The sequence below is a fragment of the Cavia porcellus genome, unplaced genomic scaffold, assembly GCF_034190915.1.
Source record: "Cavia porcellus strain 051 isolate PalLab524CR breed Dunkin Hartley unplaced genomic scaffold, mCavPor4.1 scaffold_5, whole genome shotgun sequence".
NCBI lineage: Eukaryota > Metazoa > Chordata > Mammalia > Rodentia > Caviidae > Cavia > Cavia porcellus.
In genome coordinates, this window is record NW_026947488.1 from 29293195 (window position 1) to 29311591 (window position 18397).

The 18397-nt window shown below is 56.5% G+C and overlaps 1 protein-coding gene across 1 annotated transcript; it reads left to right on the top strand.

Annotated features, from left to right (window-relative positions):
• Nucleotides 1–9717: 9717 nt before the first annotated feature.
• On the top strand, nucleotides 9718–11741 carry Foxs1 (forkhead box S1). Its single transcript, XM_003476634.5, has one exon. The coding sequence runs from the start codon at nucleotides 10497–10499 to the stop codon at nucleotides 11490–11492; it is 996 nt and encodes a 331-aa protein (XP_003476682.1). The 5' UTR covers nucleotides 9718–10496; the 3' UTR covers nucleotides 11493–11741.
• The last annotated feature ends 6656 nt before the right edge of the window (nucleotides 11742–18397 follow it).

An 18397-nucleotide genomic window follows, 5' to 3' on the forward strand; every position in this document is an offset into this window, starting at 1 on the left:
ATAGGCCTGCATCACCACACCCTGTTATAGATATAAAGAAAATTCACATATAGTTTCAAGGGATCACTGGGGATACAGCTCAGGAATACAAGTGACTGCTTGGTGAGCACTGAGTCCTGAGTTTGATTCCTGGTACAATTTCAGAGGCTCACAAGCTCCACCAAGAATCCAGGTGCAGCTGACAGGGGGCTGTGTAACAGGCCACTATTTAGATTTCTAGCCTCTGGGGGGCAGAGACACCCAGGTGTAGGTCCCGGCTCTCCCACCACGCTCTGTGACTTTGTTACAGGGATTTAACCCTGTAATTATACTGAGTCACTGCAGTGAAGACTTGAGCCAGGCCCAGCACCATGGTGAGCAGCAGTAAAATGGGTCTCTCAGTGCTCCAGGAAGTAAGTGGGGCTCGAGCAACTCGGGTTCCCGAGCTTTTGCTCACAACCTGATTCCACAGGTCTGGGTGGGGGTCATGAGTGTGCCTTAGCCAGTCACCACCTCCGACTGTGACAGCAGTCAGTCTGAGAAGCGCTTTGCCTTCCAATCTCCTGACAGCCAGTCCAGGTCCTGCAAAGAGCCTGGCTGCTCCGTGCAGCGTACTCTCCGCTACTCTGGGAAGATCGCTGCCAAGCCAGCCTGGCTGGGTAATAGGGCTCAAATCAAAAAACGTTAGTTCCAAACAATGTGGGGAGAGGAAGGAGGGAGAATTCAAGAAATTTCCAAGTGAACTCAAAAGAGCAAGCGACAGATGCAAGGACTGGGCAAATTTTGCCCGCGGGTGCCCCGCGCCCAGGCTCGCCTCCCTGGCTAGTGCACTCTGCTCTGGAGAGTCCCGGAGTCCCGAGGCGCCTGCCGGTCCCGCTTAAGCGAGGTCTCCGCCCTCCAGGCCTGATGGCCAAGGTAAGGAGCAGCGAAAGGAAAAGTCTCCCTGAGAAGAGAAGGAAGGAAGGCGAAACCCACCCCTGCGCTTTCGCTTTTGTCACCTCTGCAGCCCTCCAGGTGATCCCCTGACAGAGTGAGGGTCCAGTCCTGCACCTGGCCGGAGGCTCACTGCACTCTCGCGGCCCCTGGCGGAAGGTGGCAGGGAGGCCACGGTCAGCAGGACCCGGGGTCCCCTGAGTCTTGGTGGAGCTATGCTGGGTTGCACTGGGAACATCCGAACAAGACCCTCTTCCACATCCCCTAGAAGCTGCAGCCTCCTCCCTGAGCCCGAGCATGCTGGTCAGCTGCCCACCCCGCACATCCCCAGCACCACACTCCCCAGCTCACCGACAGCTGAGCCCTGGCTGCTCCCGGCTTCCTACCTCATCCAGCAGAAGTCTCAAAGCCAGTCTCACTAGCTCCCAGGACAGTGTAGGGCCTCACTGGCCTCCTGCTTCCCCAGCAAACCCGAGTCCTTCAGAGGTCTTTCAAAGGGAGTTTCGACGTTGCCCTCCTCAGAGACGGTCCACAGTTCCCACCACCCCGAGACAGAGACCCACTTCCCAGCCTGGGCTCAGAGCCCTGCAGGAGGCACCCATCACCCGCCTCCCAGGTCTCAGCTCTCTGCTTCCTCCCCCACTTCACTTCTCTGGCTTTCCAAGTGCTTAGTCTCGCTCACCAGTAGAACTCTGTCTTCACAAGTCCCCTGCCTACCACTCCCTCTTTTCCTTCACCTGGCCAATAGCAGCACCTCTTCCTCCTGAGAGCCTTTCTGATCTCGCTGGATGGTTCACAGCCCAGTTCAGTGCTTCTTCAAGTTACCCCTGACTGGAGGACAGTGGTCCCTATGGACTTTCTTTCTTCCCTCCTTCCTTTCTTTTCTTTTTTTTTCTTTCTTTCTTTCCTTTTGGTACTGGGAATCAAACCGAGGACCTTGAGCTTGCCAGGCAGATACTGTGCTGCTGAGCTGTGTCCCCAGCCCTCTCTATGGGTTTTGAGTCCGACCCTTATACCACGCCAAGAGCTGCATGAGGGTGTGGCCCACAGCAGGTGCTGAGTAAGTGCTCAATGACTGGCTGCATGTCCTTTTGCTTAAAGTGCTGCTGCTCAGCCAGGGGTGGTGGCTCAAGCCTGTAATTCCAGCACTCAGGAGGCTGAGGCAGGAGGATTGTTGCGAGTTCAAGACCAGCCTGGGCTACAAAGTGAGTTCAAGGCCAGCCTGAACTGCACAGCAAGATCCTGTTCTCAAAACAAGGACACACACCCACCCCCCACACACAGAAGTGCTGCTGTTCAGAGGAGATTCTGAGGCTACCCTCCATCCTCAATCACTGACATACACATGTGGTGCTGTTTCCCCGGTGGCATGTGACTCTGGTGCCCCAAAGTCTAGAGGCTAAAACTTGGCCTTTAAGAACATGCATCCTCTGGCTTCATCTATCTCCTTTTTCTTCTCTAATTCCCCTCCCTCTCTTTCACCACACACAGTCAATTATCTTTATTTATGGGTTCCATGTTTGCAAATTCTCTTACTTCCTAAAGTATATTGATAACCCCTCAATTTGATACATGGGTCATTTGAGTGGCCATTCGTAGACCTACACAGAATGGCAAGGAATTTCAGCTGCCCAATGGAGATATTTGAAGCTGTAGTCAAACAAGGCAACTCTGCTTTCTGGTTTCAGTTCCCCTCCTGGAAATAAGTGTCCTTTGCCACATTGCTCACTTTTTGTGGTAGTTTTACTATTTTGATAACCTGAGAGCATAATGCAAAAGTGATTCTAGATGCTTTATTCTTCATTAACTTTGCTCAGGAACCAGCCATGAGTGTAGTGTTAAGAAGCCAACAGAAAGTACTAGCGAGTATCTGGAGTTAGTCAGTTTTCTGTTGCTATGACAAAATACCTGGGAAAATCAACCTAGAGGAGAAAAGGTTTATTTTGGCTCACAGTTTCAATGGCCCACAATCACTGGGCTCTTTTTTCTGGGCATGTGAGGAGGCAGAACATCACGAGAGAGAGTGGGACAGCAGAGCTGCTCATCTATGGTGCCCAGTGCGAAGGGCATTTACGGCAAAGCCACAGCCTGAACTCAGTGTCCTGAACTCTGTGTCCTCCCGTGAGGTGAGTGCTCTCAGGCTCTGCTTGCCTTCCAGGCCCCACCCTGCTCACTGCCATCTCAGTGACCAAACCTTGACCACATGAGCTTTGGGGAAAATTTCAGGCCCAGCCCTGTCTTTCCCCAGAAGCAGCTGTTCTGCGCTGTATGGCTGTTTGCAGGGCCAGATGGGACAGAAGCACCAGGAGACTCTCCTGTACACAGTCTCATACAGGTCCACCTCCAGCGCCACCAGGCTGGTCGATGTACCCCGAATGCACTGTGCCTCCCGCTCCAGCAGGCTTTTTCTCATGCTGTTCCTTTCCCAGGAAAGTCACTCCACCTTCCAAACTCTTCATCCTTCGGGCCTAGCTCAACAAGCATTTATTGAGCATCTCCTAAATCCCAGGCACCGTTGGGTCCATTGGTTGAACCTCCTTTGGTGCTGAGTGTGATAAATGTAACCAGCACATCTCCTAGTGGGCCCTTTAGACCACGTGGCTCCAGCCACACTGGCCTTGCTTCAATTTACTAATCTTCTTCCACCTCCGGCCCTTTGCACTTGCTGTTCTTTTCCTCCAAAGCACCCTTCCCCTAACTCTTTCAGATTTCATCCTTCTTTTCATTCAGGCTTCAGCCCCATGTCACCTCCTCAAAGAGGCCTTCTCTGGTCACCCCACTAAACAAGACCCTCATTTTTCTTTTTTTATTTGGTCTCTATACCACAACAAGTAATCTCCAAATACAAATGTATGTACTCTGGCGCAGGAAGGGGCGTGTCCTGGCCAATGTTGTAGGTCTCCTTCCCTGTTCCTTTCAGTCCATTTGCAGTCAGGCTTTGAAGATCTGTCCTTGCTTTCTTTAGTTGGCTGCCCCTAGTTGCCGCATAGACCCCGCGGTGAGCACCCATTACACACACCCCTCAGCTCTCCAAGGATGGGCTCAAGTTTTCTTCCAGCTCCCAACCCCACAAATGCTGGTGCTGTGGGTGTCCTTAGCCAGGATCCCCAAGAGCTCCTGTGAGGACGCTGCAGGAGCCGGGGTTCCAGCTCACAGGCTGTGTTTGTATCCTTAAGCCCATAGGCCTGCCACACTACCATCCAGAATGGTGTGCCCATTCCACAGCCCCCAAATCCTCCCCACGTCCGACTTGCTACATTTAGCCAGCTGATAGTATGCTCACACGGTGCCTCATGTTTTTATCTGCATTTCCTTGACACTAGTGGATTACCCACCTCCTCAGATGCTCAGCACTTCTGGCTTCTTCTTCCCTAACCATCCCTTCCTGTCATTGGATAAGAACTTTTTCCTCAGGAGTTCTCTGTTACTTGCTGCTTTACAGAAGTTCCTTGTATTTCTAGATCTTACTGATTTCAGCCATCACAGTCTTTTGACTTTACGGCATACACTTATTAAGTTTTAAGATACGTCCTCTGCCCCCCAGATCTTCTCCTGTGTTACTCTACTAATATTATAGTTTTATCTCTTACCTATGTTTTTTAAGTTAAACAGAGTCCACTCTACATATGACAGTAGATAGGAATATAATTTAATGACTCCCCGATGGCCGTTATCTTCCACTGCATCAGCCCACTTACTTGTGGTTATGCCCATGATTTTTTTTTTTTGTCTTTTTCATTTTTATCGGTACTGGGAATTGAACTCACGACCACCTGCTTGCAAGGCAGGTGCTTATGCCGCTGAGCTAAATCCCCAGCCCCTTATGCCCATGATTTGGAAGGCAGCTGCAGCTGTCTCCTCCTGGGAGACTTGAGTTCCTTGAGAGCAGGGACCACAGCTATCTTGTTCTAGTCCAATCCCAGCCTTGCTAGAAAGGTAGCAGCTAAAGAATATGGGAGTGAGGGTGGGGGTGAGGGCCGGAGAGGGGACGCAGGGGCAAGGCAGGCCCTCATCCCTCCTCATGGCCCCACTCCCTTCCCAAGCCATTCCTCCCCAACTCCTCCAGCTCACCCCCAGGCCGGGCTGTGTACAAGGGGAGGCTCTGGAGGGCACCAGCAGGGAGGACTTCTCTACCTGGAAGCTCCTCTGTGCCCTCAGTAAGAGTACTGACCTCCTCCAAGTGCACGAGCCCAGCCAGCTGGATGCCTCTGATCCCTACAAGGCCTACTGGACTGTGCCTGTTGGTGCCCCCAGCGACAGTGGCCAGCTGAGGCAATGGTGGGCTCACTGAGCTTGAATGCATGGGCCGGTCAGTCCACAAGGCCCCTTAGGCCACCCAGTGTGCCTCTGCATCTGAAAAGGAGGAAACTGAGGCCCAGAGACAGGTGGGCCTTGCCTGAGCACATGTGGGAAGCTGTGGAGCTCTTGTCTGAGGTCACCTGGGTTGAAGGTTCATCTTGGGGCCCAGGAAACAGCAGGCTGTTCTTATTCCATTCAGTTGCCTGGATCTATGCTACCCCAGAAGAGGAGGATGCTCCCCCAACCAACAGAAGCCCACCTGCAGGACCCTCTCCGCAGCCTCTCAGCCATGCCCCCGGGGGTGGGGGGCACCCCCCTGTGATTTCCAGCTCTGTCCTTTACCTCACCCCTCCAGGAGCCCCAGCTCCATCACTGTCCTCCTCCACCTTCCAGCTCAACCTCTGTCACTTCTGCTTCACATCTCACCATGATCTCTGCCCTGCTGGCCCGTCCCCTCTCCTGCTGCCAGCTTTGGCTCTTTCTCTGCCCCTGTCACCTCCACCTCTGCAGCTCCATCACGCTGTGCGCCAACCCTGCTTTTCTGCCCTGTCCCCATCGTCCAGGGATGTGTCCCCTCCACCCCATCACAGCCAGCTGCCACAGTTCTCCTGCCCTCTCTGCTCCGTCTCCATCACTCTGTCTGCATTCAGCCATGGTCACTGCTGTCTGCATCCCCTGGCCCATGTCCCTGCTGCCCCCATTATTGTCTGCTCAGGGGCTCTGTCCTCCTATCTCTGTCACCTCCATTTTCTCCCGGACACAGCGACCCACCTTTCACCCTGTCACCTCATCACTCTCTTCACCTCCAGGGCAGGGACGGCCTTGAGTTCTGAAACCTCAAGGTCCCCGACAGCCCCCTCCAGCCTTCAATCTGTCCAGACCTCCCTCCGCCTAGGCGGAGACCGCCTACGACCCCTGTAGCCCATGCTTGCCTCTCACCCCTCAGGTGGGCCCTCTCTCCCAGTGCTCAGGATGGCTTTGGACTGGCCACAGAGGCGGGCACACAGCAGCTCTCCAGGCCAGCGCCTCAGGGGTCCTACCCCAGCAGCCCTCCTCCCAGCCCCTTGGCTGACCACAGTAAGCATGGGGTCTTCTCACTGCTCTGCTCCTCCTGGGCCTCCTCCTGGATCTAGGGTCAAGGAGACCAGCATGGGGGAGCCTGACCATGGACCCTTTTCTGCCAGGGTACCCAGCACTGAACCCTGAATGCCCCTGGAGCCTGATCCCTGCTGAGGATTTCAGCAACCCTGGTGAGGAATCTACAGGCCCTCTGACCATGCAGAACCGGGGAGGGCCCAGGGCCACAGCCTGCTAGCTTCGTCCCCCACCCAAACCAACCGCAACAGCTAACATTCAAGGGCTGACTTCCTGCCAGGCGTCCTTAGCTCTCAGACACTCCTGACACCCCACTGTACAAGAGCCCAAGTCCAGACATAGAGGTAAGAACCTCGCCCAAGGTCACACAGCTAGTTTCAGGTTCCAATGCCCGGATTACAGGGGAGAATAGAATCCCAAGGCCTGGCCGAGAAGCCCGCAGGCCTGACATGAATGGCGCTGCCCGCTCGCCTGCGGGACGGATGCAGCTTGATGCCTCTGCCTTGCCGGTGTTACTTCTGACGGCATCAAAATCTTTGCTGGCTAGAAGCTCGTAGAACCCTGGGGATCAGGGCAGGAAGGGCCTCAAGGTCACATCCCAATTACCCCAGAGCCAGTGGTTTTTGTTACGGAGCTCAACTACCCGTTGTTTTATACTGGAATCTATTGCCAGTATATCGCAGATCGGGAAGGGGCGCCCTGTTGTGGAGGGGGAAGATGGGTGCCATCACCAGTGCCAGCCTGCACCCTTCTCTCTCACACCCACAGATTGCTGGCCTCACATGTGCCTCCTCTGCTGTGTGATGCTGGTGTGCAAAGCCATATGTGAAGCCAAGGTCTTCGCCACCCACCGAGCGCCCACCTGGCACGTATTTGTTTCCTGCAGCGGCAGCCTGGTACACATGTGCTGCAGTGCCTGGAGCGTGGTTTGCTGCTGTGGGTGCCACCTGAGGGTGTTTTCACCAAGCACCTGTGCCAAGGCTGTATATACTGGCACAGCTGGGCCCTTTGGCCCCGCTGGCCCTGTACTGTGCTGCCCAGCAAGCTGGAGGACCAGCATACCTACCAGCTGCTGGACATGGACCCTTCCTTCAGGGTAAATATGTCACAGTGGGGCCACGGGCCAGGGTGGCTGGGCATGGGGCTGGGTGCCAGCTGGGCAAAAAACAGAGAAATGTAGGCACATGACATGTGGGCACCATGGGGTGGGCTTAAAGGTGCTGTGCTTGGAGTAGGCATCAAAACAAAGGATACAGCACAGAAGCCCCCAGGGATGGAAAAAAAACAATGGACAGGATTTGGGCTTTGGGCATGGGCTCTAAGCACAGGATTTAGCACATCTGTGGCATAAGGGCACCCAGCATAGGGTGGGCATTAGGAGCACTGAGCACAAATAAGCTAGCTGCCTGGCAGTGGACATGGGCAGGGCATAATGGCATGGGAATGGGCATAGGGAACCAGGAAGGATGGGAGTCCCGGGAGCGAGTGCTGATGTGGGATGTGGCACGGGCACACATGCGAGTGTGGGCTCAGGGCCTAAGCTCCCAGCGGGACTGGGAGGGCTGCCTGGTTCTTGGCCCAGAAGCCCCAATCTTGGGCCTGTAGAACTGCATGTCCACCTGCTGAGCGGTGACCCAGACCCAGAGTAGTAGGTCCGTGCATCATCGAGGAGTATCTAGGACCTCTGGACCAGCCAGAGGGGTGACTCACTTTGTCCCATGAGTCATGTCCTCCACTGTGGGGAGACCCAGGCCTCTGGTCCCCTCCGTTTAGCCCCCTCTCTCTCCCTCTGCTGTCCCAGCTCCCCTTCCTGGCCTCAGGTTTGTATGTCCACCCCTGACAAGTAGGTATGGGAACAGGGCTGTCCCTAGTCTATGACTTCCCAGAGGTGAAGGTAGTGGGAGCTTGAACTCCTGAATTTGAGGCATGTTGGGGTCCCCAACCCAGCTTCCCAGATGGCATCAACCACTTACTGATGCCACAGAGTCAGCCCTAAGAGGGCTGCTTCTCTTCTCACACCCACTGAAGGCAGCCCCAGGCGGGCAGCCCTGTGTCCCCAACACCGCCCACTGTGCCCAGGCCGTCACCTCATCCCTGGGGATGGAGCCCCAGGTGCCAAACAGCATGGGCAGCTGGGCATGGGGCAGTGGCATGAAATTGACATTGACCTCAAGGTCCCAGAAACGTAGCAGTTGGCAGGGAAATGGGACGAAAGCGCTTGTGGACTGCCCCAGATGCTGGTGGCAATTTATGGGAAGCCAGCACTACCCTGTGGTGGGATCCACAGAGCGTTCACTCAGGCCAGGTTTCCCAGAAACAGATCCCTAGGCTTTGTAAGAGAGCAGGCAGCAGCCACAACCCTGGCCTCTAAGGAACTCCAGTCTGATATCCTTCTTCCCTGCTGCCACGAGTCTCTCTTCTCTATTTGGGAGCAATGAAGGCCACAAAACAGTACTGGGCCTGAACCGTGGGCTTTGGATGCTAACCGCTGAACCACCTGGAGGTCCTGTCTTTGGAGAGGCTAAGGCAGAGTCCCAAACACAACCCTAAGGCGTAGACCAAAGTGGGAGTTGGATCTACACTGCCATGTGAGTATGGTAACTTTTTTTCCTTCTCTGATTTCTGACTTTATAGGAGTCTTCTTGCGGTTGCAATCTAATAAATCCTAGCAATACATTAATGGCCACTTTTTATGTGTGTGCTAGGGATCATCAGCCCGGGCCTTGAGTGTGCTAAGTACACTCTGCCACCAGCTATACAGCCAGTCAGTAAGCCACTTTTATGGGGGAAATCCATGATTCCATAAAGGACAGAATCAATCACTTTTTCAGAAATTTAACAGACATTTATTTTGCATTACCCTGTTCCCCATACTCAATGCTAGGGATAGAGCAGAACAGCATAGTCCTTACTGTTTTGGGGTTCACAACTTGTTTTCTAATTGAGGTCCTGTGACTGTCCCTTACTCCTGATGCTCACAAAAGGGGTGGTGCTCAGGAATTACAAAATCCTGGATTAAAATCCAGGCTTTATCATTTACTACCTGTGTGACCTCAGTTGAGTTACTTAGCTTCTCTGAGCTTTAGACTGTCATCTATTTAAGAAGCTATGGAGATCTCTGGGGCAGGATTACTCCGCTGGCCCAACACAGAGTAGCTGACCGCTGACCTGGTTGTGGGCAGGCAGGGAGGACTCTGCTCATCTGTCAGATGGGCTGCCTGTCAGATGAGGCTGCAGCTGGGGGAGCCTCTGTTCAGTGACAATCCACGTACAAATGGGCTGTGGCTGCTGTGTCATGGAGCTTGTGGCCTCCTCACTATGGCCTGGGCAGCTGAAGAGTGGCTGGCACCATTTTAGAGACTTGGCCAGGGTATTGTGAGGGAAGGAAAACTCTGTGAAAATCGCTGCCTCTCCATGCCAGTCACCAGAGGGCGCCGGGGCTCAGCTGTGCACAGCTTCCTCTCCATCCTAGGCACCCACCAGCCTGTACCCGTGCTGAGGATGCGGTCGGTGTGCCCAGGCCAGGGCTCTCCACGTCAGACACGGGGTGGTGGAGGAGCAGAGGGCAGGGGAGGAGTAGAGGGAAGACTGGGGGGGCCGTGGGGCTTTGTTCCCGCTGTGGAGACTGCGCAGATTCTGCCCACCTCTGGTCTCACCAGGACCCCACCCGCACCTGCGTCTCTCTGCCGCTTCTTCTGGCTCCCAGGACTCCATCTCTCAGTGTGCTGCCAGTCTCTGTGCCCATGTGTCTCTCTGGCTGTCTGTCCGTTTCGTTCATCTCTCTCTGATCTTCATCTTTCTTTTTATGGCTCTGCCTCTGTCTCGTTTCTGCCTCTGCTTCCTTACATCCCTGCCTATTTTTGTGTCCCTGTCTCGCTCCGCTTCACATCCTGTCCCTCTCCAGCCCCTGCAGCCCAGCCCCTGTGGGCTGAGGGTCTCAGTCTCTTCCCTCCACCTCCTCACCCGCAGCTGCTCCCAGCTTCTCAGCCCTGCCTCTGTGGCCGCCCCTCTCGGGCCTTGGAGGGGGTGGTGAGGGCCGGAGGGAGGGCAGCCTGGCGGGCCCACCCCTTTTTGCCTTTCCAGGCTGGGAGGCTGGGCCAGTGGGCCTTTTAACCAGACCGGGCAGGCGGTACTGGACACCAGTGCTGGCCGCCTGTGCCTGGGTCCCAGCAGCCGCCAGCCTGGGCAGCATGCAGCAGCCGCCTCCACCACCGGGGCCATTGGTCCCTACAACAGAACCCACCAAGCCCCCATACAGCTACATAGCCCTGATCGCCATGGCCATCCAGAGCTCGCCAGGGCAGAGGGCCACGCTCAGTGGCATCTACCGCTACATCATGGGCCGCTTTGCCTTCTACCGCCACAACCGGCCCGGCTGGCAAAACAGCATTCGCCACAATCTGTCTCTCAACGAGTGCTTTGTCAAGGTGCCCCGCGATGACCGCAAACCAGGCAAGGGCAGCTACTGGACCCTGGACCCCGACTGCCATGACATGTTCCAGCACGGCAGCTTCCTCCGGCGACGCCGCCGCTTCACCCGGCGGGCAGGTGCTGCAGGCACCAAGGGCCCTGCCAAGGCACCCCGTGGACCCCTCAGAGCCACCGGCCAGGACCCAGGAGTCCCTGATGCTACGACTGGCAGGCAGTGCCCATTCCCACCAGAGCTGTCTGATCCTAAGGGCCTAAGCTTTGCGGGTCTGATGGGGGCCGGATCAGCCAGCATGTGCCCAGCAACGGCTGACAGCAGGCCCCGGCCACCTGTGGAGCCCAAAGAGATGCCCACGCCGAAACCTGCAGGCCCTGGGGACCTCCCCATAGCCACTTCATCTTCCCCGTGCCCAGCGTTTGGCTTTCCTGCTGGCTTCTCCGAGGCAGAGGGCTTTAGCAAGGTCCCTGCACCCGCAGCGACTCCAGAGGCTGTCATCAGCAGCAGCTACCAGTGCCGGCTGCAGGCACTGAATTTCTGCATGGGGGCCGACGCAGGCCTGGAGCACCTCTTGGCCTCGGCAGCCCCCTCCCCTGCACCACCCACCCCTCCAGCCTCGCTCCGGGCCCCACTGCCCCTGCCAGCTGAACCCAAGGAACCATGGGTTCCAGGGGGCTTTCCTGTCCAGGGAGGCTCCGGCTACCCACTGGGGCTGCCTCCCTGCCTATACCGGACACCAGGAGTGTTCTTCTTTGAGTGACGTGGTCTCACCTCCACAGGGCCCTGTCAAGGACACCCTCCAGGCTGGGCCTGGTTCTAGGACCTGACAAGCTCTTGATGGACCCCAGACCTGGCAGGCCAAGTCAACTAGGATGGGAAGCCAGGACTGCAGAGGCCAAAGACACTCAGCCAGACCATCGGGACCACCAGACTTGGGGGTGAGGGGACGTGGGGTTGCTTACACTTGACTCTGTGGCTCTTAAGCCAATAAAAGCCATTGTGATTATAAGGATCATCTTGCTGGATGGTAGGGGGCTGAGGGTCAAGATGCGGGATTCCGTGTGGGGTGGCTGTGGCTGTGGGTTTGTGTGACAAAGATGGAGACCCCAGAAGGAAATGTCTCACATGAGCTTCCTCCTGATGGGGACTTTCTCAGGGAGTTTCCCAGGAAGGCAGAGGAAGGGAAGGCCAAGAATTGGGGCAGACAGAGGATGAATGTGACCAGGGCGGGGGGGCCTAGGCCACCCGAGGGACCGGCGGTTGTCCAGCTCCAAACTCTGACTGCACACCATGACCAGTGCAGCATCTCTTTTGTCCCTGGCTGGTGCCTGTCATCTCACTGGGTGACAGAGCCCAACTTACAGTGGTGGCAACTGAGGCTCAGCATTTGGGGCCATTGGCCAGCCCCAGCTCTGGCTGGCAAAGGGGTGGCCGAGATGAGTGACACCCAGGCTTTGCCCTGTTTGAGGGAGGTGCAGGGTGGAGAACAGTGGAGTGGGACTGGTGCTGCTCCCAGAGGAGAGAAGGCTCCTGTGAAATCCCGGAATGTCAGGGCTGGAAGGCTCTGCCTTCCCCCATGCATGGACAGGGACCCCGAGGCTCAAAGGCACTATCGCCCCCATCTGAACTGCCTTCACTAATGGGGTCCTCACCTGGTCCCCCGCTGGCAAAGGTTTCTTGGTGATTGGACAAAAGCATTTTTGGGGCGCAGGAGCAGGGGCAGGGCTATTCTAAGTACTAGTCTCTAGCCACCCACTTGAGTGCAGACAGACAGGAGATATAGGATATTTGTGGCACTCGTCAGAGGAACAGACATAGGAACCCTCACTGGCCCCATGGCCACCAGTACTGGAAGAGGCAGTTGACTTCCTGGAGCCTCAGTCCTCCCCTCTGGGTCATGGGCATGAGACAAAAATACATGCTGGGTATAGAGTCTAAGGGTCTTTATGTCCCATGAGGTGACACCAGAGAGCTGGAGACCCCTGCACCAAGCAGCTGGGCCAGTCCTCCCAGAGGCCTCCCTTGGGCAGCTGGCCACACTGACTTCAGGCTCTGTGACTCCCTCCTCCCCTCCAAGGTCCCTCGGGGCCTGGGAGGAAGCGAGCCCGGCTGGACAGCCCGAACTGTCTGGTTCCCACAGACTCCAGAGCTGAGGTGGAGGGGGACCTGCTGGGCGGGGGCTCGCCACAGCCAGAAGAGGCTGAAAAGAAGCTTGGCCAGCTGTAGGTGCCCCCCTGGTGTATGCTGTACCCCAGTCCCAAGCCGCCAAACTGTGAGGGTGAGGGTCTGCCCTGCCTCCCATGGGCAGCTTCGTAGCTCCGAGAAAAGGGAGAAACTGTGATTGAGGGGATGCAGGTGTCCACTGCGCATGCCCTGTGAGTCAATGTATGGGGGAGGACACAAGTGCCCTCGAGCACAGAAAAACAGGCAAGCAGAGGAACAGACAGATTCAGAGGGTGGGACCCTTCGTTAGCTGGGTCAGGGAAGGCAGCCTCCGCTGGGCACTGTTCCCTGTGGTGCATTCCCATGGTGCCCTGGTGACCCCAGTGTCCTTCAAGCCCACGTCCTGAGCCGGGTCAGGAGAGGCCTGGCAGAGCATCCTGCCCACCCCCCAGGAGACTTAATCTCCGAGCTGGGCTGAGGCCCTGTTCACCTTGCCCTGGGTGAACAGGAACAGAGACAGGGTCAGTCACACTAGGTGCCCACCCTTCTCTGGGCATGAGCCACTTGCCCCTGCACCTCTCTCTCTGCCCCACCACCAAAAACTTCTCATCTGTTGAGAAATGAGAACAAGCCTCTCAGCCCAAATTCCCAAGCAAGACCCTGGGCCCAGTGCCCGCCTTGGCCTTGCAGTGTGAGTCTGGAACAGTGCCTACCTCTTGGGGCCTGAGTCCCATTCCCTTTGCTGGGTGGGGTGGGGGGCAGCGTGACTCTGGGTCTGAGTCCCAGGGGAGGGCCTGGCCTAAAGGACAGCCTGGAGGAGGTCCCATCAGGGAGGTGCGGGCCAGGAGGCCTAGATGCCATGATCTCATGGTGCCCTCTGTGCACTGTCCCCGCCCACTGGGCCTTCTGCCCTCACGTTCTTTCCATGAGCGACCAACACCTCTGGCTCCTGCCTGGCCACCCCGACCTGAGAGGGCGCTGCAGGTGACCAAGTGCTCCTAGTCTGGATGGGCCAGATTAGCAGCACCTTGGCATAGCCAGAGAGATGGAGGACACGAGAGGTACGTGACATGCCCAGGGTCGCACAGCAAAGTAGGAGCAGACTGTCTTCTCCCCCACCCCCTGACCACCTCCTGCCTTTGCCATACGACTCCCAGGGGACAGGACCGTCACATCCAAGTCTGCCTGCAGGGCCCTTCTCGTTGGAGGCCACCAGTCTCAAGGAAGGGATCCCAAGCACGATGGCGGCCTCAGGTTAGAGCAAAACAAGGACCCACGAGGCGGGGGCTGGCTCAGTGGTGGAGCGATTGATCGCCATGTGAAAGGCTCTGGATTCCACCTCCAACGCCATTTAAAAAACCAGAAGGAACACTGAGTCTCCTCGCAGAACAAGGCTAAATCAAAACCTAAAATGGTACAATCAGTCGTATTTAAGAATATTCCGAAGGGCCGGAGAGATTTAGCTCAGTGGCACAAGCACCTGCCTAGCAAGCGCAAGGTCATGAGTTTGATCCCCGGTACAGCAAAAAAAGAAAAAAAGAATATTCTGGAGTTCTGAATCACAGCAGCTCAGATTTCTGGACCTTTAGAGTTGACAGGACATCTCCTGCCTGATTTCTGAATCCTCCTCCACAGGGTTCCAGGAAAGGGAGGTCTTGTCTCATCACCCCAAGGTATGGCAGCTCTGAAGGGCCAGGAGAAGCTCCTCCCCTTGGCTTTTGGCTCCCCATCTGCCCACCGCCTCCGCCCCTGGCAGATGGCATTCCACTGCCCCAGCTAGCATACCTCCTGCTGCCTCCACCTCCAGCAGCAAGACCTTCTCTCTCCAGAGGCGGGTACCCAGGCTCCAGGAATCCCGCCACAACCCAAACACCCCTATCTTCCCCCACCCCCCCGTACAGATTACAGGCTCCGGCCCTCCCACCACCTGCCTATCTGGTCACATCCCAGCTCCCTTACTTCCTAGCCCTGACTTTGGGGGAGTTGCTTCCCTTCTCTGTGTTGTCCTCATCTGTAAATGGGAACACTCACCGTCCTACTGCCGTCAGTTGGAAGGATTACGTGACTTAATATTTGCAGAGTGGCACATGGTAAGTACACTAGCAAGGCACTGGCTGTCTATTATACAGACAAGGTGAAGGACTCAGTTTCTGGCATCTCTACTTGCTTGCTTTGTGACCTTGAGCAAGTATATTTGCCTCTCTAAACCTCTGTTTCCCCATCTGTAAAATGGGGACAGTGATTCCACCAGGACTGATAGATTTGAACTCCCATCCTGCATACTATGTGAACAAGTCAGTTAACTGGAATGAAACTGGAATAAAAACAGCCTCCCTGGAGGGTCACATGCCCTCTGCCCAGTCCTCTCTGCCCCTTTTTCCACACATGGCAAAAACTACATCCTGAAGGTCCAGAGGTGCCTAATTCCCTCCCCACCAGGGAAGGGGCGGTGACTCAGGGAGGCAGCTGGTGGAGCTGGAGGAAGTGGTTCCATGGCTAAAAACAGTGGCCCATGTGCTCACACAGTCAGCCGGAAAGGTGAGGCTGCCTCCTTGCTTGGTCCTAGAGGACAGAGCACAGGCTGGGGCTCCTGCTCCCTGAAAGCGGGCGGCGGCTGCCAGGAGCCCCCTTTCCACATGGAGCCTCTGCCTTGACTGCTCCCCTGTCTGGAATGCTCCCTCCTGCTGGCTCAGCAACCCTGGAGCCAAGCCAGTACCACCCCTCAGAGAGGCCACCACACCCTGGCCTGGTTAGCTGCCCCCCAATGCCTCTGTCTGCATCCTTCCTGCTCAGTGCGGAGTGACGCTGGTGGACACGTCAGGGCCGAGGACCCAGCCAACCTTGCTAGCCTGATGACCAGCACAGGTAGGCCCCAGGGAAGGCGCATCAGGCTGATCCATGGCTCCAGGCTCACCCAGCCATCCACTCACCATGCATTAAATCTCAAGGTTCCAAGGGGCTCCTGTCTCCTCCAGCACTGGCCCGGGTCCTAGGGAAAAGGGCCCCTCCCTTGGTCCAGACAGGCCTTGCACTAGTCCCCAGCAGCCTTCCCCTTCACACCCTGGAGCCACTGTTCAGACGTGCTTGGGCTCCTGCCCTGACCCCCACATTCCTTCTCCCCCAACCCACCTGTTCTCCATTCATTACTGCTCTTCGGTGTCTAGTTGCCCCCCCAGAAGGAAACACTAAGACGTCAGGGCTTTTGTCCATTCACTGCTTGTCCCCAGCACCTGGGACAGTGGGACAGAGACTCAAGACATTGCTGTGAAACAAACAGGCTTTGCAGCTTTCACCCAGGTCCACCTCCTCGTCTCGTGGAACTTTGCTTTGTCCCTGGAAAGAAGACACTAGCTTTGCCCCTTTTGCAGAAGGGAAGCTGAAGTTCAAGGGACAATTAAATAATTTTGAAACCCATTCTGTTCTGTGTTACCAGCCCACCTGACTAAAGGCACCTGAGCTCGGGGGTTCCCCCTCCAGTGCCGGCTTCTGAACAGCCCGCAGACAGACGTGGCCCGATGTCCCTTGGCCTCCCTGCTTGCCACTGACCTGCCTGGCTGCAGGGATCACCCCATGGCATGGGCACAGCCATGTTCCTCTTTCACACAGCACCTTCCATGGCTTCCTGTCACCCTGAGTCAGCTCCTGCCTGCATCTCCATTTCCTGCTCCGTCTTCTGCAGAAGCACCCCTGGAACACACCGTCCGGGGCCCACAGCACCCTCCTCTTCATCAGGGAAAGGCTGCACATTATTTACCCTCAGCTTGGGCATCATTTCCTTTGGCAAGGAGAGAAGAGACATGGTCCACATCTCCTTCCTGTCCTCTGGCTTCCTGTGTTTCAGCTTCCCCCACTGCCACCCTCCCATTCTGGGGACTCTGGGCTCCCAGAGGCCAGGAGCTCCCTGAGGGGCAGGGTGACTCCTCTTAGGGCTGTCTCTTAGGGCTGGGCCCAGAGTGGGGACTTAACGTGCAGGGATTGTGTTCTGACTTAACTGCTGGCATTGTGTTCTGACTCCACTATTCACTGACTGGACACCCATGGATTTGCCCCTATGCCTCAGTTTCCTGGGGAATGCTGCTGACAGAAACAACCAGTTGTGGGCAGAGATGGAATAATTTGGGACCCAGGAAACTCCAGGTTTGGTGCTGGTGCTCTGCGGGTCCTCTCCACAAGAGTGAGGAAAGGAAGGAGGACGGGCAGAGCAGGTGCACGGGCATCTGCCCAGCTCAGCACTTGGCCAGGTGGGCACATCCCCAGGATAGCCCTGGCTGCTTCCCACCCTCAGGATGGCCCCATCCCTGGTGGAGTCTTTTCCCACCACTGCCTTGTTGGGTCCAAGGTGGCCGGTGGAATTTGAGGCCACTAGACCCAGACAGGAAAAGGCAACGTCACTGGCCCTGGTGTAATCCAAACCAGATGCGGCCTCAGTGGCTTCCAGACCCATGGGGGTGGTCACTGTGGGCCTGGCCAAGGCCCAGAGGCAGGAAACGGTCTTGGAGGAGAGCTTGCTGGGCTGGGCCCAGCTGGGAGGAGCTGTCCAACGAAGGAGTTAACCCTTCTTAGCCCACATGGCCAGGAGAAGCCGGAGGTCCAGGCCAGGGAGGCACAGCCACCTGGTAAGGAGAACACAACAGGCCCTGGGACAGACACGCAGGAGGGGCCCATGCCTGCACAGCACAGGGCAGGCAAACCACCCAAGGGCTGGGGAGCGTACAGCCTTGGTGCACTGCAAACCAGCTATAAGCTCCCTCCCTCCAGCAGGGCTGCCCTAAGGGGAACAATCTTTCTCCCTGCAGCTGCCCAAGATGGGAGCTCTGATTGCAAAGGCCAGGCCCAAGCCTCCGAGAGGCTCAGCCAGCCCTGCACTGGCCCCAGCTCTGTGGCATGTGCTCTGCAGCCCCAGTGAGAGTCAAATCTCCCTGAAATCTGTATTTCTATCCATAGTGTCAGATACAGATCCTCTGCTTCCAGGAGGCCCAAAATAGGTACTTAATTAATCAAAAAGAGCTAAGATGTGCTCCTGTAGGGAGATGGGGCCTGAGAACCATTACTTCAGTTCCACGGCTCGGGGGTGTTCTTTGCCCAGGTCATAGTAATTTTGTGTGTAGTCTTGGGCCAGTCACCTTCCCTCTGGACCTGTTTCCTTGACTGTGAAGCCTGGCGAGTGACAGTCTGCCCCATCTCTCCGCTGCTGTAATGCCCCTGGTTGTGGCAGAGGAGAGAAGTGCGGAGGTTACCACTTTCACATACAGAGAAGGACACTGAGGTTTGTGCTAGGAGTTCAGGGTCCTGGGTCCTAGTGCCTGTTTGAGGAAAGGCCGTCTCCATCTTTGGCCTCGATTTCCCCAGCTCGATCCAGGTTTTGGATCCCTGCGCTGGCTGGATCGCGTTTCCTCCCCTCCCCCACACGGTGACTCATCCCTCATCATCGAGCTGTGTGGCCAGGGCTGTCTGGGTGGGGGCCAGGGAGGCTGACCGAACCGCTCAGAGGAAACCACAGGC

What these genes read in the sequence shown, in the direction of transcription:
- Foxs1 (XM_003476634.5), top strand. Translation starts at nt 10,497, where the DNA reads ATGCAGCAGCCGCCTCCACCACCGGGGCCATTGGTCCCTACAACAGAA.